At 41.4% G+C, this 25,741-nt stretch overlaps 1 protein-coding gene across 1 annotated transcript in view; it reads right to left on the bottom strand.

Annotated features, from left to right (window-relative positions):
* The window catches only part of LOC142143437 (cytochrome P450 2K1-like), a 76,959-nt gene that overhangs the window by 16,085 nt on the left and 35,133 nt on the right, over positions 1-25,741 (bottom strand). The window contains exons 4-5 of the mRNA XM_075201278.1: positions 12,695-12,855; positions 12,208-12,384 (exon numbers count right to left, since the gene is read on the bottom strand). Of these exons, the coding sequence (XP_075057379.1) occupies positions 12,208-12,384; positions 12,695-12,855 (338 nt within the window). The remainder of the gene's footprint in view (positions 1-12,207; positions 12,385-12,694; positions 12,856-25,741) is intronic.

Below are 25,741 nucleotides of genomic sequence, written 5' to 3'. Positions count from 1 at the left end.
ATGAGATTGCACTATGATTGTTCTTTCTTTTTGGTCTTTCATATACTATCCTGAGGATATATAAGGAACTTTGTGACATCTAAGGTCGATGATCTGAACTAATCCATTTGCTGGATCAATAATCAGTAAGGTTTATGTGGAAGGGCTAAAGCACACATGACGTTTTCAGTAGAAGGAGAGTACTATATGAATGAACTTTCTATTTATTGATTTTTTCCTCACAAGCATTTGTTATTCACATCAGTTACTAGCGCCAGTCCTATATACATTTGTTTATTGGTATTTGACTTTCACCTCATTTGTGGATCAAAGGTGGTATATAGGTGGCTGCTGCCATACTGAGGTTCACACTAATATACCACTTACCTTTTTTCTGCATCCCACTAGAAAGTCTAAATGCTAGACCACAAGTAAGTAACATAAGGGACAAAGTGTCACTTATGGTATTCCATCAGAGACAGTATATCCAGAATTGGGAGGAATTATCCTGAATTTTAGGATACTTTACCACCTGTCATTAAAATGGATTAAAAATTAAATACTTATTCAGGGCTGATATAATTACAATGTAAGGGCCAAAAATGCACAACAGACCATCCATTATTGTGGGAATAATCTGTGTTGTATCATTGCCTGTATGAGATCAGCTGTGAAATATATTGTATGGAAGTAAAAAGAGGTTACTTCTGGTCTCTTGGACCAGGACCACTAATAACACAGGTCTGCCCCAAAAATTTTTTGGACAGCTGTTTTGGTTTAGTTGACTGTTACTTATGTTTTTTGGTGCGCTGAATTCAAAAATGACAGCCGTTTTGTCTAGGGATGAGCGCACTCGGATTTATGAAATCCGAGCCCACCCGAACGTTGCGGATCCGAGTCGGATCCGAGACAGATCCGGGTATTGGCGCCAAATTCAAAAGTGAAACTGAGGCTCTGACTCATAATCCCGTTGTCGGATCTCGCGATACTCGGATCCTATAAATTCCCCGCTAGTCGCCGCCATCTTCACTCGGGCATTGATCAGGGTAGAGGGAGGGTGTGTTAGGTGGTCCTCTGTGCTGTTTAGTTCTGTGCTGTTTAGTTCTGTGCTGTTTAGTTCTGTGCTGTTTAGTGCTGTGCTGTTTAGTGCTGTGCTGTGCTGTGCTGTGCTGTGCTGTGCTGTGCAGTGCTGTGCTGTGCTGTGCTGTGCTGTGTTCTGCAGTATCAGTCCAGTGGTGCTGTGTGCTGTGCTCTGTCCTTCTGAGGTCAGTGGTGCTGCTGGGTCCTGTGCTGTGTCCTGTTCAGTCCAGTGGTGCTGTGTCCTGTGCTCTGTGCTTCTAAGGGCATAGTTATTTCCCCATTATTCCCAAGTTTTTAAAAAATAAAAAAAAAGTAAAAAAAAATAAAAAATTAGAAATTTAAAAAAATATATATAATTATAACCAAATGTGCAAAACCAATCCAGCAGTATAAGTCCATTGGTACTGCAATATTACCAAGTTCACACATTCTGCAGTATCAGTCCAGTGGTGCTGTGTCCTGTGCTCTGTCCTGCTGAGTTCCGTAGTGCTGCTGGGTCCTGTGCCGTGTCCTGTTCAGTCCAGTGGTGCTGTGTCCTGTGCTCTGTGCTTCTAAGGGCATAGTTATTTCCCCATTATTCCCAAGTTTTTAAAAAATAGAAAAAAAGTAAAAAAAAATAAAAAATTAGAAATTAAAAAAAATATATATAATTATAACCAAATGTGCAAAACCAATCCAGCAGTATAAGTCCATTGGTACTGCAATATTACCAAGTTCACACATTCTGCAGTATCAGTCCAGTGGTGCTGTGTCCTGTGCTCTGTCCTGCTGAGTTCCGTAGTGCTGCTGGGTCCTGTGCCGTGTCCTGTTCAGTCCAGTGGTGCTGTGTCCTGTGCTCTGTGCTTCTAAGGGCATAGTTTTTTCCCCACTATTCCCAAGTTTTTTAAAAATTAAAAAAAAGTAAAAAAAAATAAAAAATTTAAAAAAAAAAAAAAATATATAATAATTTAAACCAAATTTGCAAAACCAATCCAGCAGTATAAGTCCATTGGTACTGCAATATTACCAAGTTCACACATTCTGCAGTATCTTGTGCTACATATAATGGAGACCAAAAATTTGGAGGATAAAGTAGGGAAAGATCAAGACCCACTTCCTCCTAATGCTGAAGCTGCTGCCACTAGTCATGACATAGACGATGAAATGCCATCAACGTCGTCTTCCAAGCCCGATGCCCAATCTCGTAGTACCGGGCATGTAAAATCCAAAAACCCCAAGTTAAGAAAAAGTAGCAAAAAGAGAAACTTTAAATCATCTGAGGAGAAACGTAAAGTTGCCAATATGCCATTTACGACACGGAGTGGCAAGGAACGGCTTAGGCCCTGGCCCGTGTTCATGACTAGTGGTTCAGCTTCACCCACGGATCTTAGCCCTCCTCCTCCTCCCCCCCCTACAAAAAATTGAAGAGAGTTATGCTGTCAGCAACAAAACAGCAAACAACTCTGCCTTCTAAAGAGAAATTATCACAAATCCCCAAGGCGAGTCCAAGGGTGTTGGTGGTTGTCAAGCCTGACCTTCCCATCACTGTACGGGAAGAGGTGGCTCGGGAGGAGGCTATTGATGATGTAGCTGGCGCTGTGGAGGAACTTGATGATGAGGATGGTGATGTGGTTATTGTAAATGAGGCACCAGGGGGGGAAACAGCTGATGTCCATGGGATGAAAAAGCCCATCGTCATGCCTGGTCAGAAGACCAAAAAATGCACCTCTTCGGTCTGGAGTTATTTTTATCCAAATCCAGACAACCAATGTATGGCCATATGTAGCTTATGTAAAGCTCAAATAAGCAGGGGTAAGGATCTTGCCCACCTAGGAACATCCTCCCTTATACGTCACCTGAATAACCTTCATAGTTCAGTGGTTAGTTCAGGAACTGGGGCTAGGACCCTCATCGGTACAGGGACACCTAAATCCCGTGGTCCAGTTGGATACACACCAGCAACACCCTCCTCGTCAACTTCCTCCACAATCTCCATCAGATTCAGTCCTGCAGCCCAAGTCAGCAGCCAGACTGAGTCCTCCTCAATACGGGATTCATCCGAGGAATCCTGCAGCGGTACGCCTACTACTGCCACTGCTGCTGTTGCTGCTGTTAGTCGGTCATCTTCCCAGAGGGGAAGTCGTAAGACCGCTAAGTCTTTCACAAAACAATTGACCGTCCAACAGTCGTTTGCCATGACCACAAAATACGATAGTAGTCACCCTATTGCAAAGCGTATAACTGCGGCTGTAACTGCAATGTTGGTGTTAGACGTGCGCCCGGTGTCCGCCATCAGTGGAGTGGGATTTAGAGGGTTGATGGAGGTATTGTGTCCCCGGTACCAAATCCCCTCGAGATTCCACTTCACTAGGCAGGCGATACCAAAAATGTACAGAGAAGTACGATCAAGTGTCCTCAGTGCTCTTAAAAATGCGGTTGTACCCACTGTCCACTTAACCACGGACATGTGGACAAGTGGTTCTGGGCAAACGAAGGACTATATGACTGTGACAGCCCACTGGGTAGATGCATCCCCTTCCGCAGCAACAGCAACAGCTGCATCAGTAGCAGCATCTACAAAATGGCTGCTCATGCAAAGGCAGGCAACATTGTGCATTACAGGCTTTAATAAGAGGCACAACGCTGACAACATATTAGAGAAAATGAGGGAAATTATCTCCCAGTGGCTTACCCCACTTAGACTCTCATGGGGATTTGTGGTGTCAGACAATGCCAGTAACATTGTGCGGGCATTAAATATGGGCAATTTCCAGCACGTCCCATGTTTTGCCCACACCATTAATTTGGTGGTGCAGCATTACCTCAAGAGTGACAGGGGTGTGCAGGAGATGCTTGCGGTGGCGCGCAAAATTGCTGGACACTTTCGGCATTCAGCCAGTGCCTACCGCAGACTAGAGGCACATCAAAAAAGCATGAACCTGCCCTGCCATCACCTCAAACAAGAGGTTGTGACGCGCTGGAACTCCACCCTCTATATGCTGCAGAGGATGGAGGAGCAGCAAAAGGCCATTCAGGCCTACACAGCCACCTACGACATAGGCAAAGGAGTGGGGATGCGCCTCAGTCAAGCGCAGTGGAGACTGATTTCCGTGTTGTGCAAGGTTCTGCAGCCATTTGAACTTGCCACACGAGAAGTCAGTTCCGACACTGCCAGCTTGAGTCAGGTCATTCCCCTGATCAGGCTGTTGCAGAAGCAGCTGGAGAAAGTGAGGGAGGAGCTGGTAAGCCATTGCGATTACACCAAGCATGTAGCTCTTGTGGATGTAGCCCTTCGTACGCTTTGCCAGGATCCGAGGGTGGTCACTCTTTTAAAGTCAGAGGAATACATTCTGGCCACCGTGCTCGATCCTCGGTTTAAAGCGTATGTTGTGTCTCTGTTTCCGGCGGACACAAGTCTACAGCGGTGCAAAGACCTGCTGGTCAGGAGATTGTCCTCTGAAGAGGACCGTGACATGCCAACAGCTCCACCCTCATTTTCTTCCACATCTTTGGCTGCGAGGAAAAAGCTCAGTTTTCCCAAAAGAGGCACTGGCGGGGATGCTGATAACATCTGGTCTGGACTGAAGGACCTGCCAACCATTGCAGACATGTCTACTCTCGCTGCATTGGATTCTGTCACAATTGAAAAAATTGTGGATGATTACTTTGCTGACACCATCCAAGTAGACATGTCAGACAGTCCATATTGTTACTGGCAGGAAAAAAAGGCAGTTTGGAAGCCCCTGTACAAACTGGCTCTATTTTACCTGAGTTGTCCCCCCTCCAGTGTGTACTCGGAAAGAGTTTTTAGTGCAGCGGGGAACCTGGTCAGTGAGCGGCGAAGGAGGTTGCTTCCTCATAACGTTGAAAAAATGATGTTTATAAAAATGAATAATCAATTCCTCAATGAAGTACAGCACTGCCCTCCAGATACTACAGAGGGACCTGTGGTTGTGGAGTCCAGCGGGGACGAATTGATAATGTGTGATGAGGAGGAAGTACACACTGTAGGGGGAGAGGAATCAGAGGTTGAGGATGAGGACGACATCTTGCCTCAGTAGAGCCTGTTTAGTCTGTACAGGGAGAGATGAATAGCTTTTTTGGTGTGGGGGCCCAAACAAACCAATCATTTCAGCCAAAGTTGTTTGGTAGGCCCTGTCGCTGAAATGATTGGTTTGTTAAAGTGTGCATGTCCTATTTCAACAACATAAGGGTGGGTGTGAGGGCCCAAGGACAATTCCATCTTGGAACTTTTTTTTTGGCATTATATGACCAATCAACAGTCGTTTGCCATGTTCAAAAAGTAAAACCAAATGTAAAAAAATTCAAGAAATTAAACCAAAAGTAAAATGCCGTGTCATAATTTAAAACAAGAGGTATTGACGTGCTCTAAAACTACTGTATTGTTGTTTATATTTTATAAACACTACACTTGAAAGCTTGAGTCTTTCAATAGAAAAGTAACTGTCCATTGCATGAATATTTGCAACAGGGACAATTTTAGGGTTAAGAAAGTCAACTAATAACACTTCGACGCTGTCTGTCTTTATAAACACTACACTTGGAAGTTGGAGGAGGTATTTTGGCCCCGGCACCAAATTTACTACCGGGGCCACTCCACTGTGCAGTCCATATTTAGGTGTATCAGATATTAAACAACGGTGACAGTTGATGCCCAATTTTTTAATTATATTGTGGCCTCGGTACCAAATTGTGTACCGGGGCCACCACACTACGCAGTCCAGATACTTGTTTGGTGGAATTCAGACCAGTTGAGGGTTTTATTATTATATTGTGTGGACCACTCTATCTATACCACACTACAACTCTATACCACTCTATTTCATACTTTAATTCTATTTCATACTTTAATTCTATTTCATACTTTAATTCTATTTCATACTTTAATTCTATTTCATACTTTAATTCTATTACTAATTAATTACCATAAAGAGGAACAAAATAAACCAATTTTACCAAAAGTATAATATGACTTAGACTTACAAACACTACACTTGAAAGATCGTGCCTTTAAATGAAAAAGTCAGTCTTCATTGCACGACTATGTGCAACAGGGACAGTTTTTTGGGTTTACAAAGTCAAACAATAACACTTTGACCCTGTCTGTCTGGGATCTCAATGACGAATTGTCTGTACCATGTTTGGAGGAGGTATTGTGGCCCCGGTATCAAATTGGGTACCGGGGCCACCCCACTATGCAGTCCAGATACTTGTTTGGTGGAATTCAGACACGTGGAGGGTTTTTTAATTATATTGTGGCCTCGGTACCAAATTGTGTACCGGGGCCACCACACTACGCAGTCAAGATAGATAGATGCGTATTGCGTATCATAGATAAAGTACATTCAGTGGTGTGGGGCAAATTGAAAAATATTCAAAATGCACTGACATTATCAAAAACAAGAGGTTGTCACACGCTAAAACTCCAACATGTATATGATGGAGAGGATGGAGGAGCAGCCGTATGTGTAGTGTAATGCAGATCTGTTGAAGGTTTTTTATATATTTTATTGTGGTGCCCAGTGCCCACTCCTCTACGCAGTCCAGGTACATTTATTGGTGCGAATCATAAAAGTTCAGGGTTTTTAAGATATTGTGGTGACCCACTCCTCTTCGCAGTCCAGGTACAATTATTGGTGCGATTCATAAAAGTTCAGGGTTTTTAATTTATATTGTGGTGACCCACTCCTCTACGCAGTCCAGGTACAATTATTGGTGCGATTCATAAAAGTTCAGGGTTTTTAATATATATTGTGGTGACCCACTCCTCTACGCAGTCCAGGTACATTTATTGGTGCGAATCATAAAAGTTCAGGGTTTTTAAGATATTGTGGTGACCCACTCCTCTACGCAGTCCAGGTACAATTATTGGTGCGAATCATAAAAGTTCAGGGTTTTTAATATATTGTGGTGACCCACTCCTCTACGCAGTCCAGGTACAATTATTGGTGCGATTCATAAAAGTTCAGGGTTTTTAATTTATATTGTGGTGACCCACTCCTCTACGCAGTCCAGGTACAATTATTGGTGCGATTCATAAAAGTTCAGGGTTTTTAATTTATATTGTGGTGACCCACTCCTCTACGCAGTCCAGGTACAATTATTGGTGCGATTCATAAAAGTTCAGGGTTTTTAATATATATTGTGGTGACCCACTCCTCTACGCAGTCCAGGTACAATTATTGGTGCGATTCATAAAAGTTCAGGGTTTTTAATTTATATTGTGGTGACCCACTCCTCTACGCAGTCCAGGTACAATTATTGGTGCGATTCATAAAAGTTCAGGGTTTTTAATTTATATTGTGGTGACCCACTCCTCTACGCAGTCCAGGTACAATTATTGGTGCGATTCATAAAAGTTCAGGGTTTTTAATTTATATTGTGGTGACCCACTCCTCTACGCAGTCCAGGTACAATTATTGGTGCGATTCATAAAAGTTCAGGGTTTTTAATTTATATTGTGGTGACCCACTCCTCTACGCAGTCCAGGTACAATTATTGGTGCGATTCATAAAAGTTCAGGGTTTTTAATTTATATTGTGGTGACCCACTCCTCTACGCAGTCCAGGTACAATTATTGGTGCGATTCATAAAAGTTCAGGGTTTTTAATATATATTGTGGTGACCCACTCCTCTACGCAGTCCAGGTACATTTATTGGTGCGAATCATAAAAGTTCAGGGTTTTTAAGATATATTGTGGTGACCCACTCCTCTACGCAGTCCAGGTACATTTATTGGTGCGAATCATAAAAGTTCAGGGTTTTTAAGATATATTGTGGTGACCCACTCCTCTACGCAGTCCAGGTACAATTATTGGTGCGATTCATAAAAGTTCAGGGTTTTTAAGATATATTGTGGTGACCCACTCCTCTACGCAGTCCAGGTACATTTATTGGTGCGAATCATAAAAGTTCAGGGTTTTTAATATATATTGTGGTGACCCACTCCTCTACGCAGTCCAGAAAGATACCTTGTTGCAACGTTTTGGACTAATAACTATATTGTGAGGTGTTCAGAATACACTGTAAATTAGTGGAAATGCTTGTTATTGAATGTTATTGAGGTTAATAATAGCCTAGGAGTGAAAATAAGCCCAAAAACTTGATTTTTAAACTTTTTATGTTTTTTTCAAAAAAAATCCGAATCCAATACCTTAAATCCGAACCGAGACCTTTCGTCAAGTGTTTTGCGAGACAAATCCGAACCTCAAAAATAACGAAAATCCGGATCCAAAACACAAAACACGAGACCTCAAAAGTCGCCGGTGCACATCCCTAGTTTTGTCCTAGGTTTTCGAACAAACGGGTGGTCATCGTTTAAAAAAATCTCTTAACGCAAATATTTTATTTACATGAAAAATATTAACTCATTTGCACAGGTGACGATAAAATGAACACACTCAAGTAGATTGCTTGTGAAATCGTCTTTTTTTAAACTCTAAACTTCTTTTTGAGCTTTTCCTCTTGTAGGTGGTTTCCGGAAGATCCCTGTACAACATCCAGCAGTAGTCAGCCATCATCGTAACACTCCATTTTCCTTGATATCTTCTTTCCATTTCTTTTATATCTTGATGGAAACGTTCTCTCTGCTCTTCACTCACTGCTCCCAAATTTTCTGGAAAATAGTCAAGGTGTGAGTTGAGAAAATTGACTTTTAAGGTCATGTAGCAACCAAGCTTGTGGAACGCTTTCAACATTGTTTCCATCATTTCCTTGTAATTTGGGTCCTTTTGGTTTCCCAAAAAGTTATTTATGACCACAGTAAAGGCAACCCACGCTTATTTTTGAGTTGGAGTCATTGAACTGATGAAGTCTTTGTCAGATATGAGTTTTCTAATATCCGGGTCAACAAAAACCCCCTCTTTCAGTTTTGCCTCCGTTAAACCTGGAAACTTGAATCCCAAGTACTTGAAGCATTCGCTATCTTTGGGAAGTACCTTAACAAATTGTTTTATTAATCCTAATTATATATGGAGTGGTGGTAATAAAACCTTCTCAGGGGGTACCAATGTATCTCTGAGAACATTCTTTTCACCAACAACTAGAATTCTTTGTGGCCAATTTTTTTGCTTCCAGTGATTTTGTCGGTCTCTACTGTCCCGTAAACATAGAAAACAAGGGTATTTGCAAGGGTACCCAGCCTGTTGTCCCAGCAGCATACACAATACTTTTAAATCCCCACATACCAACCAGTTTTGGTTTCTGCAGTTGCTGCTGCTTTTTCACCATGAACTCTCCATATATGAAACAGAAACTGTCAGGCAAATTTACACACTTTCTGGGGGGAATTGCACTAATTTTGAACCACACAGACAATAGCAGGATGACGACTGAAATGAAATACAAGATTGTGAAGGAATCAGAGAACAAGTTAATGCATGAAAGAACATGTCCGGGCAGGCCCTAGCAAGCACACTAAACAATGCTGATTACCATCAGGACCAATAAAAAAAAAATTTGTTTTTCCATGTTCATTTTTTTTCCCCCAAGTATGATGAATTTGAAATTTAGCGATTTCCAGCTACCTGTTTGACCAAGGCACATTTCGATTGTGAAAAAACCTCATATCCCAGGAAAAAAACGGTGGTCATTTTCGAATTCAGTGCACCAAAAAAAATAAGAATCAGATAAAATTATGAAAACAGCTTTTTGGTTGAAGACTTGTGTAATTAGTATCCTCCCTTGGCTTTTAAATGGTTACCAAGCCCTTCCAGCCGACATTCCAGTGCAAGCTCATCTATGGTTTCAACCACAGGTGCAAAAGCAAACTAAATATAACTCTGAGAACTAGGGCAGACCTGGGAATTCACAATGTAAAATTTCACAGCCTCACTGTGTTCTTGCTGTCTGACACAAGAAACTGGGTCACTATTAAAGCTGACCTCCCTCTGGATACCAAAGTAAACTTTTAGAACAAGACAAGTCTTCACCTATGGCAAGATGACTTTCCAATAGAGAGTGATAGTCTCACAGGTTTTCAGATGCCCCCAGGACTTAAACTCAAAGTAGTAAAAGTTTAACTTAGTGATGAGGTAGAGAGACTGGGAATATAGTACACATAGGTAGTATATGGAATGCAAACCAGTAAAAATGCATAAAGTTGAGGACAGACAGCGAGCAGAATCAACCATGGACAAGCCAAATGGTCAGGGAGAGCAGCGAGCAGGGATGTCCATAAACAAGCATGGGTTAAGACTGGCAGCAGACAGAACATTCAGGTATAGACAAAAGGTCAAGCAATAGGTAGTCAATATGTTTAGTCAATGACAACAGTCTTCATGAAGTGTAGGCACAACAATAATGTAATGCCACAAAATTAGGAAGCTCCCTGGAACGAGCTGCCCCCCTCTCTGCTGTGTAAGATGCAATCATATTGTCTAAAAATGTCAGTAATAAAAACAGCTCAGAAGAAAGAGGAATAGAGCGAGCCATTGCAACTAGCGCAGCTTCTCCATACTTTCCCTCACCCCAACATTAGTTTCAATCTGGAGCAATCTTGCTTTTTCAGCTGGTTTTGACCACATATTCCTCTTTGTAGATAAAAAAGGGGTTTATTTTTGTCATACATTGCACCACTTTGTAGTTTACCTTCATTCATAGACTACTGGGGGCTATATCAGTACCTACAAAAAATAGACTTGTATAGCAATTTCTTCAAGGGACATTTACTACCACAGGGTTCCAACTAGAAGATTATTTGCTGGTACCATTCTTCCACTAGAAGACTCTTCCCCTATATATAGATACTCCTAAGGGGCAAACTCGAAGAGTCATCATGAGATGGAATGGGAATGGGAGAGGGTAGAGATATTGGGTGGTAGTGTCTGAATATAAAAGCTAACATTGCCTCACATTCCATTAGAGAATATGCCACTATATTTTTATTTTTAACATGTTATTAATATATGGCCCCCAAGGCTGGAGTGCCAAAGAGTCTCTCCCTCACCCAATCTTGAACTTTAATTTAGTCTTGTATGTATACCTGGAGATGGGGAGGTTAGCCCTTGACTTTGCTTTTCCTTTAGTCCTTGCCAAAATGTTGCTTGCATTTGAACTTTTGTTTCAAAGTATTTAATTTGTGTCTGTGCTTCTTGTATAGTATTGGCAGTGTGGGGGCACAAGAAGCTGTCTATTTAATGTTATTGGATTGACCTGCTATCGCTTTATGTATTCGCTATGGATTATATTAGACTGCCACCCCCACTCTCCCTACCTCCTGTCCCTTTTTCTTTTCTGTTTCCCACACTTCTCCCACAATGTATTGCAAAAATATCAATAAAAATGCTTTTTAAAATAACAAAGATATTAAAATCTCTCATGCAATTCAAAATTGAAAAATAGAAAAAATAACATTGCAATGTTCTTTCAAAGTGATAAAATATTGAATATGGTCAATTTCACATAACTCTAATAAAAACATATATATCATATATAAATGCAGTTCAAATCCCTCCCATACAGCAGAATCCTAACATATGACAGGCAGCAGTGTCAGATTTTTATCCATAGCCTCAATTACCTTCTACATAAAAACTGACACCTCTCTGCCTGGAAAACACATCACCGCTAGCACTAATGTGACTGAGACAGGACTGTTGAACATGCTGTTACATGGACATACCTAATTCATACTTGCCAACTCTCCCGGAAAGCATTTTGCGAGAGTCTCCCGGACTCCCGGGCGAGTGTGGCAATCTCCTGAATTCTACCCACTTCACTAGGAAGTGCCCACTCGGCCCACTTTACTAGGAAGTGCCCTAGTGAAGTGGGCAGAATTAGATCCCAAATGCCGCGATTCCCGAAACGACACGATTTTGGCCGCCCCGCCCCCTCACGCCCCCCTCCACTGGCTGGCTCCCGGAAGGGAGTTGAAGAAAGTAGGTAAGTATGACCTAATTTCAGAAGCATTACCATGTGTCTCAGGTTAATGTTAGATTATATTTTTATGCCAGTACTACAGTTTTGTAAAATAAACAATAGTTAAACACCAAAGAGACTTGTATTACTATTTTAGGGGAGCAACTTCTATATATAACATTTAGTAAACACACAGTAAAATTATATTAGTGGAAATGGAGGCAATAATACTTTTACATACATTTCTTCTTATGTCAAATAAATGCTAAAATAATAACATGTAAATTATACCTCTTGCTGCTTAGCCAGAAATGCATCAATCAGATTCTTCTGATCATTCACATCCAGTTCTTGCTTCTGTTTTGTAAATGCTGTTCTTACAAAACTGTGCATATGTCTAATGTTTTTGAAGATTATTTTGTGAACACCTGGTAGCCAGCCCATCACAGACGGAAAAGTGTTATATAGCTTTAAAAGAAAAATGCAATTTTAAACAAATTTGAAAAGTATACAAGAGGTTTAAATCATTTTATTTTCATATAAAGTCCAACATTGTGATATGAGTTAAAATAAGATGAATTGATATAAAAAATATAGAATTGTGCTGTTATCTTGTTGTAATGGCTCTTTTAACTTGAGCAAGACCAATAAGCATTGCATACTCAGTGTATCTAACTATAAACTGCCTTGTCAGCAGCACTACATGTTTCTGCAAATATATTTAAAAGTTAAGCAGAAGCCCAAAAAACTCTGAAATAGTGATAAGAGAATAACTTACCATGACCATAGGTTTTCCCGAGAACCGTACATTGTCATTAATTATACTCATGAGCTGCAGTATGGTTGGATCATCATATTCAAATCTATGATTGAGTAGTATTGAAACGATTATATTGGCTACAGCAGCATTCAAGATGGTCCTATGATTAAAGGGTTTTCCTATAAATGGAAGAAAAATATGAATAGTTATATGTAGAAATTGGTGAAATGGTTTGGAGGCAGGCCAATAAGTGTGCAGAGAACATGTTTGTGGATTCAGTATAAATGCCCTTTAGAAGTGTTATTTCAGAACAAAATTTAATTTTTAAATTCACCGTTTTGCATGGTGGCACAATACTTGCCTCACAGGATTCCATTGTTCGATCCCTACCTTGATCCTATCTGTGTGGGGCTTGTATGCTCTCCCCATGATTGCATGGGCTTTACTCCATGTATTCCGATTTCCTCCAACACAGTCCAAAAACATACTAGTAAGTAAGATTCTGACAAACAGGGAGCCTAATATGTATGCGTTACAGGAAATTAAAATTTAAGCTCCAAAGTGGCAAGAACATATATGAATTATAACTAGAGATGGTCACTGACCCCCGTGTTTTGGTTTTGGATTCGGTTTTGGATCTGGATTACCGTCGTGTTTTGGTTTTGGTTTTGGTTTTGCAAAACCGCCATTGCGTGTTTTGGTTTTGGTTTTGGTTTTGTTTGGTTTTGCTATTTTTTGGGAAAATCCATGTTTTTGGGCCTAAATTAACCCAATTTAGTGCTCCAACTGTTTTAGAGACAAGTAATCTAATTGTTGAGGTAATAAATCATCCAAAAAAACAGTTTAATTCTTCGTTGGTAGGCCTATTCTACACACAAAACAGATTGTCTTCCTCTCCATCTATGCATATTGGCAATGCAGCCATCGTCTTTGAATGTATATTACACCCTACACTTATAGTTAAATATGTAAAGAAATGGAAAAAGCCAGTTTGGTTTCTGTCTCTCAAGGCCCCCCTCCACTTGTATAAAATAGCAAAAAATTCAGCCATTATAGACTGTACAATATTAATTGACATGGAGAAAGCCAGTTTGGTTTCTGTCTCTCTAGGCCCCCCTCCACTTGTATAAAATACTAAAAAATTCAGCCATTATAGACTGTACAATATTAATTGACATGGAGAAAGACAGTTTGGGGTCACTCTGTCTCTCTAGGCCCCCCTCCACTTGTATAAAATACCAAAAAATTCAGCCATTATAGACTGTACAATATTAATTGACATGGAGAAAGCCAGTTTGGTTTCTGTCTCTCTAGGCCCCCCTCCACTTGTATAAAATACTAAAAAATTCAGCCATTATAGACTGTACAATATTAATTGACATGGAGAAAGACAGTTTGGGGTCACTCTGTCTCTCTAGGCCCCCCTCCACTTGTATAAAATAGCAAAAAATTCAGCCATTATAGACTGTACAATATTAATTGACATGGAGAAAGCCAGTTTGGTTTCTGTCTCTCTAGGCCCCCCTCCACTTGTATAAAATACTAAAAAATTCAGCCATTATAGACTGTACAATATTAATTGACATGGAGAAAGACAGTTTGGGGTCACTCTGTCTCTCTAGGCCCCCCTCCACTTGTATAAAATACCAAAAAATTCAGCCATTATAGACTGTACAATATTAATTGACATGGAGAAAGCCAGTTTGGTTTCTGTCTCTCTAGGCCCCCCTCCACTTGTATAAAATACTAAAAAATTCAGCCATTATAGACTGTACAATATTAATTGACATGGAGAAAGACAGTTTGGGGTCACTCTGTCTCTCTAGGCCCCCCTCCACTTGTATAAAATACCAAAAAATTCAGCCATTATAGACTGTACAATATTAATTGACATGGAGAAAGCCAGTTTGGTTTCTGTCTCTCTAGGCCCCCCTCCACTTGTATAAAATACTAAAAAATTCAGCCATTATAGACTGTACAATATTAATTGACATGGAGAAAGACAGTTTGGGGTCACTCTGTCTCTCTAGGCCCCCCTCCACTTGTATAAAATACCAAAAAATTCAGCCATTATAGACTGTACAATATTAATTGACATGGAGAAAGCCAGTTTGGTTTCTGTCTCTCTAGGCCCCCCTCCACTTGTATAAAATACTAAAAAATTCAGCCATTATAGACTGTACAATATTAATTGACATGGAGAAAGACAGTTTGGGGTCACTCTGTCTCTCTAGGCCCCCCTCCACTTGTATAAAATACCAAAAAATTCAGCCATTATAGACTGTACAATATTAATTGACATGGAGAAAGCCAGTTTGGTTTCTGTCTCTCTAGGCCCCCCTCCACTTGTATAAAATACTAAAAAATTCAGCCATTATAGACTGTACAATATTATGAAAAATGGACAAAGCCAGTTTAGGGTCACTCTGTCTATGACACCCTACCCTTAAGGATAAATTGCCCTAACAGCAGCCTTTCAAGATGGTATGTGATATGGAAATGCCACAAGTCCCTTTCCTCTTTGGGGGTAGATTGCACCCTACACTTACATAGAAAGTTTTAAAAAGATGTTATCGGCATCATCTTCAGCTTCATCCTCACCCTCATCAGTGTGTACGTCATCATCACAGACTATCAATTCATCGCCGCTTGAATCCGCCATTAGAGAACAGTCAGTGCTTGGATGTCTTGGATGGTGAAGGCCTTCCTCGTGGAAGATGTAGTTCATTTTTATAAACATCATTTTCTCCACATTTTTGGGAAGTAACCTTCTACGGCGATCACTGACTAAGTTCCCTGCTGTGCTGAACACTCGTTCAGAGTACACACTGGAGGGTGGGCAGCTTAGGTATTGCAAAGCAAGTTTGTACATGGGTTTCCAAATGGCCTGCTTTTCTTCCCAGTAAGGAAAGGGACTGTCTGACATTTCCATATCAACTACCTCTTGAAAGTAATCCTCCACCATCCTTTGCATGTTTATACTCATATTGGATGGACTTATGGGCAAAGTGACACTTTTTTTTGAAAAATCCTTCAAACCAGCCCAGATGTTAAATTGTTCTCGTCTGCCCCCTGTGTCTTCCCTGCTTCTTTTTTGGAAATTTAATTTTTTACGAGCAACAGCTTGAGAAAGTGAAGGAGGACACGTCGTCAAGCCGAGGCCCAGTTCAGCGGCCAACTTGCTGAGCAATAGCTCTTTGCAAAAGTTCACATCTCGCTCATTTACAAGTAAAGACTCAATGTAGGTTTTAAACCTTGGATCAAGCACAGTGGCCAAAACGTACTGATCCGAGTTCAAGATCTTAATAACTCGAGGATCATTGTGAAGCGAATTAAGTACTTGATCGACAAGGCCAACATACTTTGCTGAATTGCTTGCTTTCAGCTCCTCCTTCATTTTCTCAAGCTGCTTTTCCAATAGTCTAATTAAAGGAATGACTTGGCTCAAACTAGCAGAGTCTGCACTGACCTCACATGTCACAACTTCAAATGGTTTCAGCACCTTGCACAGCACTGAAAGGATTCCCCACTGTGCAAGAGTGAAATACATCCCCCCTCCTTTCCCAATGTCATGACTTGTGCAATATGCTTGGATGGCTTTGCGCTGTTCCTCCATCCTCTGAAGCATGTACAGGGTGGAATTCCACCGAGTTACCACCTCTTGCTTAAGTTGGTGGCAGGGCAAGTTAAACTGCTCTTGGAGCTGCTGTAATCTCCTACATGCTGTGGCTGAATGCCTGAAATGGCCTGAAATTTTACGGGCCACCGAAAGCATCTCCTGCACCTCACGGTTATTTCGTAGGAAGCTCTGCACCACCAAGTTGATGGTGTGAGCAAAACAGGGAATATGTTGGAAATCACCCAGCTGTAATGCTCGCACTATATTGTTGGCGTTATCTGAAATGACATACCCTGGGGAGAGTCCGAGTGGTATAAGCCATGCATCAATCACATCTCTCAGTTTGCGTAACAAATTGTCAGCCGTATGCCTGTTAGTGAAGCCGGTGATACAAAGAGTGGCCTGCCTGTGACAAATGTTACGTAGTGGTGTACATGCTGCTGCTGTTCCTGCTGGTGAAGGTGAATGACCAACCCAGTGGGCTGTCACAGTCATATAGTCTTTGGTTTGGCCACTTCCACTTGTCCACATATCTGTGGTTAAGTGAACAGTGGGCAGAATGGCATTTTTCAGCGCAATCTCTACATTTTTACACACTTTTTGGTATAGTTGTGGAATAGCTTTACGGGAGAAATGGTGTCGCGATGGAATTCTGTAACGCGGACACAAAACCTCAATTAACTGTGAAAAACCAGCTGCGTTTATTGTGGAGATTGGACGCAGATCTAACACTAACATTGCAGCCATGGCGTCTGTGATTCGCTTGGCGACTGGGTGACTGCTGTCATATTTGCTTCCCCTCGCAAATGATTGTTTCACAGTTAATTGCTGAAATGTAGGACTGCTCATTTTATTCACCTGCCTCTGGGATGACGATTCACCCCCAGCAGCAGCAACAGCAGCAGCAGGACTAACGCTTTCTTCAGAGGAATCAATAATAGTGCCGGAGTCATCCAGCCTTAAGTGGGATGCCGGGCTAACTCCGAGCGCTACTGAGGATATTGATGAGGATGGTGTGGTGGGTGTATTTTGTAGCCGTCGGTATGTCGGTGAGCGGAGGGTCTTAGCTGATGAGGGAGTGCTTGTATTCTTTTGGGAAGAACTTTCAGCTTTTCCCAACACTTTGCCATGAACTCTCGTTAAATGGCGTAACATAGACGAGGTTCCAAGATGGTTAAGGTCCCTCCCTCGACTGACTGTGGCTTCACATACACTACAAATGGCTATACAATTGTTGTCTGGATTTGGGTAGAAATAATTCCACACATAAGAAGTGGATTTTTTTGTTTTATGCCCAGGCATGACAATGGCCTTTTTCTTGTCACGTGCCAGAACTGCTGCCACTGGTGCAGGACTTACACAAACAACCTCATCCTCATCAACATCCTCATTAGCGCCCTCGTCGCCTACACAAATCTCCCCCTCATCCTCTTCTAATTCCAAAGTGGCATCCTCAATTTGGGTATCACCGGCTACACTCGGGCTATTAAGGCACACATCAGCAGAATGCTCACGATTAGACATCCCACTGTTGGATGGACTCTCCACAGGGATTGTTGTCATTTGTGAATCAGAGCAAATATTCTCCTGTAATGCCTCACTGGTATCTTGCAGCTCAGCTTTGACGCGTAACAGTAGTTGTGCACCAATTGTAGCCTGGGTAACTTTTTGGGATCTGCCACTAATAGCCAAAGGTGAAGGCCTCATTCTCTCTTTGCCACTGCGTGTGTAGAATGGCATGCTTGCAATTTTTTTTTTATCGTCACTTAACTTTTGCTCAGTTACACTTCTTTTTCGCTTCAATACAGTAAATTTTTTTTTGGTTTTTGTTTTTTGCACTAATTTGAAAACACTCTGTTGTTTGACATCGCCTTGGCCAGATGACGTACTGGGAACACTAACATCAGGACTGGTGACAGAACCTGGTTGCTCATTTAGATCATATGTGGACTGCTTTGAATCCATTCTGAGCGCAAACCACTGAGGAGTGCTAAAAATTATTGAGTAGATACTGCTGACAGATATGACTTTTGACAGCCAGAAATATTAATGCACAATTAGGGAGGACACCCCAAAAACACTGAGGAGTGCTAAAAATTATTGAGTAGATACTGCTGACAGATATGACTTTTGACAGCCAGAAATATTAATGCACAATTAGGGAGGACACCCCAAAAACACTGAGGAGTGCTAAAAATTATTGAGTAGATACTGCTGACAGATATGACTTTTGACAGCCAGAAATATTAATGCACAATTAGGGAGGACACCCCAAAAACACTGAGGAGTGCTAAAAATTATTGAGTAGATACTGCTGACAGATATGACTTTTGACAGCCAGAAATATTAATGCACAATTAGGGAGGACACCCCAAAAACACTGAGGAGTGCTAAAAATTATTGAGTAGATACTGCTGACAGATATGACTTTTGACAGCCAGAAATATTAATGCACAATTAGGGAGGACACCCCAAAAACACTGAGGAGTGCTAAAAATTATTGAGTAGATACTGCTGACAGATATGACTTTTGACAGCCAGAAATATTAATGCACAATTAGGGAGGACACCCCAAAAACACTGAGGAGTGCTAAAAATTATTGAGTAGATACTGCTGACAGATATGACTTTTGACAGCCAGAAATATTAATGCACAATTAGGGAGGACACCCCAAAAACACTGAGGAGTGCTAAAAATTATTGAGTAGATACTGCTGACAGATATGACTTTTGACAGCCAGAAATATTAATGCACAATTAGGGAGGACACCCCAAAAACACTGAGGAGTGCTAAAAATTATTGAGTAGATACTGCTGACAGATATGACTTTTGACAGCCAGAAATATTAATGCACAATTAGGGAGGACACCCCAAAAACACTGAGGAGTGCTAAAAATTATTGAGTAGATACTGCTGACAGATATGACTTTTGACAGCCAGAAATATTAATGCACAATTAGGGAGGACACCCCAAAAACACTGAGGAGTGCTAAAAATTATTGAGTAGATACTGCTGACAGATATGACTTTTGACAGCCAGAAATATTAATGCACAATTAGGGAGGACACCCCAAAAACACTGAGGAGTGCTAAAAATTATTGAGTAGATACTGCTGACAGATATGACTTTTGACAGCCAGAAATATTAATGCACAATTAGGGAGGACACCCCAAAAACACTGAGGAGTGCTAAAAATTATTGAGTAGATACTGCTGACAGATATGACTTTTGACAGCCAGAAATATTAATGCACAATTATGGGGGACACCCCAAAAACACTGAGGTGTGCTACAAATTATTGAGTAGATACTGCTGACAGATATGACTTTTGACAGCCAGAAATATTAATGCACAATTAGGGAGGACACCCCAAAAACACTGAGGAGTGCTAAAAATTATTGAGTAGATACTGCTGACAGATATGACTTTTGACAGCCAGAAATATTAATGCACAATTATGGGGGACACCCCAAAAACACTGAGGTGTGCTACAAATTATTGAGTAGATACTGCTGACAGATATGACTTTTGACAGCCAGAAATATTAATGCACAATTAGGGAGGACACCCCAAAAACACTGAGGAGTGCTAAAAATTATTGAGTAGATACTGCTGACAGATATGACTTTTGACAGCCAGAAATATTAATGCACAATTAGGGAGGACACCCCAAAAACACTGAGGAGTGCTAAAAATTATTGAGTAGATACTGCTGACAGATATGACTTTTGACAGCCAGAAATATTAATGCACAATTATGGGGGACACCCCAAAAACACTGAGGTGTGCTACAAATTATTGAGTAGATACTGCTGACAGATATGACTTTTGACAGCCAGAAATATTAATGCACAATTATGGGGGACACCCCAAAAGCGCTGGGGAGTGCCAAATATGAAGAAAAAATAATAAACCTCTATCCTCCTCTCTGCACTAGCGATTTTGGTTAGAGCAATTGCAAGAACAATATGGTATTCTCTGTCCCTGCTCTAATTAGCCTATGACTACACCCTGCTCTCTCCCTCTGTCAAATGGCGATGGATTGCTGTGGAGGCGTGTATTTATAAAGTTGAAGTATCGCGAGAACCGAGTCCCGAGATCCGACGACGTCACAATGACGTTCGGCCTCGATTTGGATTCGGAATGGGCGGGAGAGTACCGAGCTGCTCAGCTCGGTACTCGGATACCCAAAGTTCGGGTGGGTTCGGTTCTCGGAGAACCGGACCCGCCCATCTCTAATTATAACATCTGCTTATTAAATGTCTTTTTGTAAATAACATTAATAAAAGGTCCATGAAGCAATGTGTTAAAAATAAAATGAGTGGTCAATAACACAATAGTGCCATGAACTGAACAGCAGCAGTTACTCTCATCTCTACATTTAAGCCATTTTTGTATTATTACATCTCATCTATGTAATAGCCATAATTGTATCGTTACCCTCATCTCTATGTTTAAGCTATCATTGTATTGTTACCCTTATCTCTATGTATAAGTCATCATTGTACCATTACCCTCACATCTATAAAAAACCATCACTGTATAATTACCGTTATCTCTAAGAATAAACCATCTTTGTATCTTTACCATTACTTCTATATATAAACCATCATTGTTTCATTTTTAGAGATGAGCAGTTCTGATTCTGAGAATTCCGACAGATCTGAGTTTTTGGAGTTCCGAGTAAAAATGAGTCATGGCTCTAAAAAACGAAGTAAAAATAATTTCTGGGAATTTTTCTTTGCAATACAATCGAGAGTTTTGAATTGATATCACCCATGAGCCCCCTCCCCCCCCCCGAGAGTTTACCACCGTCTTTCCTTCACTTTTCTTCCGTAAGTCACTCCCTGATGTAGTGCTTCCGCGGAATGCAGTAATCACTTTACTGAGGAGATCTTGTGAGAGTGAGACTATGAGTTATAGTCTCACTCTCACAAGATCTCCTTAGTAGGGAAATTACTGTGCTCCACGGAACTACTACAGTGACAGCAGCAGCTAACAGCATAACATTTGATGTTAGCTGCCTGCTATTCTACGTGACCATCATCTGATACTTGGAGCCTCTGGTCACGCTACAGTTGAGCAGCTCAAACCCCCCCCCTCAAAAAAAACAAACAGGTTCAAAGGCCCCCCCAGATGCCCAAGAACCCTGGGCTTTAGCCCAGTTAGATCTCGGGTTATACCGGCCCTGTCTGATGGTAGTGTTCAAGGTGAAAGAGGGACATAGAAACCAAGAGAATTGTTAATTATTGTAAAGCAGTTCTGTAGAGATCAGTCTGCTAGAATAGTTTGCTGATCAATTGCTTTAAATTTCAATCTTTGTTGAATGCTAATATTAAATAGTTTTGTGTCAAAAATGACAAAAGTATTTTATGAGTGATACCTTTATTGGCTAATCAAAAAAAAATATTATATTTGCTAGCTTTCAGAGCACAGAGCGTCCTTCATCAGGCAAGTTTACAAATGAATGACTGAGTAAAAAGCATAACATTTAAGAGCTGTTACATTAAGAAATTTGTACAGAGGGGGTTTGGGAATACATCATCAAGATAAGCTAAAGTAATAAAAAGGAGATTTTCATTATGGATGGAAGAGTGAAAGTCCTATGAGTTCAGAGGTCTGCACTCTGCTGCGGGGTATGAGTTGTGTCCATGTAGTGGGTCATAAATCCACGTGTTAGACTGAGTCCTTTAGTCAATGAATGCAATGTTTTATCAGCTCAAATACCCATATTTTTATCTCCTTGTCATTTTTAGGCCTTTCAGTTTTAGGACTTTTAAATCTGTCATACTCTGTCCTAGTCCAGAGAAGTGTTTACCCACGGGGATGTCCAGAGTCATCTTTATTGTGTGTCTGTGTAAATTCATCCTGGATTGCAGTTACTGCTTGGTCTCTCCAATGTAAATTCCCTCAGGGCACCTTGTATACAATATCATGTTACATGATATATCATGTTACACGAACTAGATAAATTAAATTAATTAAACAACAACTAAAATTTTGTGTAAAGTGCAAGAGATAAAAATGTTGAAACGCTATGCACACACTAAATTTGGAATGTTACACAGCATGCATCATGGAGAGTGAAGAGGCAGTAACAATCAGATGTCATGGACAGAGGACAGAGGCAACAGTAGATATTTAGACAAGTAGATACCCAATTGTAAAGAGCTACACAATATGCTGTCGCTATATAAATAAATGTTGTTGATGATAGACGTAGGTGGCCTATACCCATACTACAAAACTATGCACACAATAAATTTTGAATCTTACAGGGCATTCATCATAGACAATGACGCTACAGTAACAGTCAGAGTTCATTGGATGGGCAATGGTATGAATGAATAAAGTTAAACATTCATAAAAGTAATTAGACGAAGGTGCGCTACACCCATAATACAAAACTTCAAAGGCTACACAAACAATACAAATCTCGAAGGGCTGAAAATTTATCGGTAGCCAAGAGCGGAGCTTTCCTAACCTTGTCACTATATAAATAAATGATGATGCTGATAGATGAAGGTGGCCTGCATCCATACTAAAAAACTTCAAAGAAAATGCACACAATACACTTCTTGATGGGCAGAGCACTCATCAGTATCCAAAGTGCAGAATTTTCATACCTTGTTTTACTAATATGCTGTATGTCGTATTGGTTGCCAAAAACATCTGTCTTGACAAGACAATGCAATTGAAAGAGAACAATGTAGGCTGGTTAATTATATTTTTAATTGAATCGAAGAAAGCAATGTCACCAATGGCAGATTTACAAAATCCTTCATTAAGACAACAGTGGGCACAATACCTCAACAATGGACGGCGGCATTAGTTTAAAAGATGATGAGAGGGCACAATGTTAAATAATGCAAGTCCAGATAACATTTTCCGTGGCGTAAGTTTAACCTGTACCGTAATGCTGCCATTCTGAAATAAATCAAGAAACTAGCAAATATTTATAGGGAGGGCTTAAGAATCAGTCCCCAGGGAGAAGCTTGGTCCAACCCGGGGTAAAGGGGACTACCCATGACTTGCTCCAGAATTGGTCCCGGGAAGGATCACTTTGATGCCAGATTTTGCGCCGGCTAATAGTTTGTACTAAGCCGTAGCATCCTGCCCATTGCCCTGGCAGCCAGGATGTCGCTTCCCGGTCCTTCAAGTTTCTGTCTTTGCCAGAGCAACCGAGACGCCACTCATAATGCCACTGTGTCCGACTTGTAACAGGCAGCCAGGGCCTGCGGCTGTAATTAAATTATTGCTGCTTCATGAGTGGACATGAGGGGCATGCTCTTGGCCCCATTTTTGATTTGTGCCTATCAGTTTAAAGGGCAGGGAGGGCTTAGCCTTTCTGCTGGTTACAGCACTTTGCCCTCCAATAGTTTACCTGCTGTCTGTGCTGTGAAACCTCTGAATACCTCTGAATTATTTCTGTTGTGACCCTTGGCTTGTTTCCTTGACCTTCCTTGCTTGCTAATTGCCCCTGACCTCTTGACTCATTCTTCTGGACTATCCTTGTTTGCTGCCAGCCTCCACCTATTTGCCTGTTTGTGATGCTCCATACTCATTGCTGACACATTGTTCGCAGCACAGAAGATATGCTTTTGTCAGGGTTAGCACAGGCCTATCCAAGGTGCAAAGTCTAACAAACCCCCCAGTCTTCACAAAGAACCAAGGTAGGTTGGATTTTGCTGCCGGGAGTTCACAGGTCGTGGCCCTCTGACGTGATAGATGAATAGATGGAAGGCTGCGACAGATCACTGGTGAGTAAAGTGAAATAACTATGCGCAAAAGTAGCCAAGCAGAGGAGGTGCAAATCAGTTTCCAAAACCGTAGTAAGGATGGAAGCAACGAACTAGTACACAGTCACAGAGTGGTACAAGGGAGAATCTGGAGCCGTAGTCAGAGTGAGTAAGCAGAGGTCTGTTACACAGTAGCAGTGGCTTATAAGGGAGAATCCGGAGCCATAGTTATAGTGAATAAGCAGAGGTCTGGTATACAGTAGAAGCGTGGTATAAGGGAGAATCTGGAGTCGTAGTCAGAGTAAGCAGAGGTCTGGTACATAGTAGCAGCGTGCACAAGGTAGAACCCAGGAACAAGGTCAGAAAACAGAATTCATACACAGGGGAGGCAGGTATTTGCTCTAAGGCCACACTATTAGGACTCAGACACAGGGGCAGAAAGCCTATTGCTCTATCACAGGCTAAGTGTGATTCTTAGATAGCAACAGGAAATTCAAATTTCCCAAATATGATCACATAACTGCAGCAAGCAAAGTATGCAGCAAGCAAAGTTACTCGCTCAAATATTGACAGTACGGGCACCAGTAATCGGGAGCTGGAGCGTGGAACAGGTAAGTTTTTTAGACCCATGACCTCTGTCCTCAGTGCCAGGGGTCTATACCAGGTTCTAAGTCCTCCAGGCATCTGTAGGGACCCTTGGAACCTAACCCTTTGTCATACAAGCTGACTGATGACCGATGATTTTCAGGGGGGGCTTATTGTGCAGCTGAAACCCTGTGCTTCTAGAAAACCTACTGAAACAGGGTTTGCTGCGCCTTACCCTGATTATATGTCTCCAGACCCTCCAGACCCTCAAGGCCTGCATTTGTCCTCACAACCGTGGTCCCCAGTAAGCCAGAAATCAGGCTGACCCGACTTCCTGTTTGCGGCAGTTCCAGTTGGCTTCTACACGCTGGGAGTCCGCAACTTTCTAAGAAAGGAGACACAGCTGCGGGGTTGTGCTCTTTGCTGCTGGAGTTATAGTACTTCAGGTATAATATAATCCATACCCCATCCATCTACTCCAGCCGTTTTGAGGAGAACATCTAAGTGTCTTCAAGCACTGTATCAAACTCCATCAGGGAGAAATAGCTTTGAAAATGATGCTTCTGCCTTAAAAAGCAGTCTTCACTGCCCCTCGCATGCATCCTACAATGTATAGCTGGGTACAGTCTGCCCATGAATCAGAAGAGATGATGCCTTGTCCATATCTTCATATGTTCTAAAATATATTGACTAGGCTATCAGGAATCACTTCCTGTGTTACATGGAACCCTAGATCCAGTTTTAATTCTAACCACATATTTTCTGCATCGAGCAAACCGAAACAGTTTTCCTGAAAGTTCCATTGGTGATTTCGACACTAATCTGTATCCCTCAGGATGGCTCCTAAAGAATTTAAAAGGATTACCCCATCTAAGCCTGCTAAGCAGCTTCCTTTCTTTAAACTTCAAAGCCAGAGAGCCGCATCCTCATCCTCAGGGGCGAAGAAAGCCCCAGAGATGCGCAGTCTCAGCTTGGTGCTATGTCGTTGGATCCCCCTTCTCCTGACGATGCTCCTCAGCAGATCGATCCCGAGGCTCCGATCTCTTAAATCAATGCAGCACCTGTTGGCTACCCTAAAAGCTGATTTGTTTGCGGAAATGCTCTCCTCCATTAAAGCCCT

This window comes from Mixophyes fleayi, chromosome 3, assembly GCF_038048845.1.
Source record: "Mixophyes fleayi isolate aMixFle1 chromosome 3, aMixFle1.hap1, whole genome shotgun sequence".
NCBI lineage: Eukaryota > Metazoa > Chordata > Amphibia > Anura > Limnodynastidae > Mixophyes > Mixophyes fleayi.
Note: the sequence above shows the minus strand (reverse complement) of the source record. Positions and strands in the feature narration are given on the sequence as shown.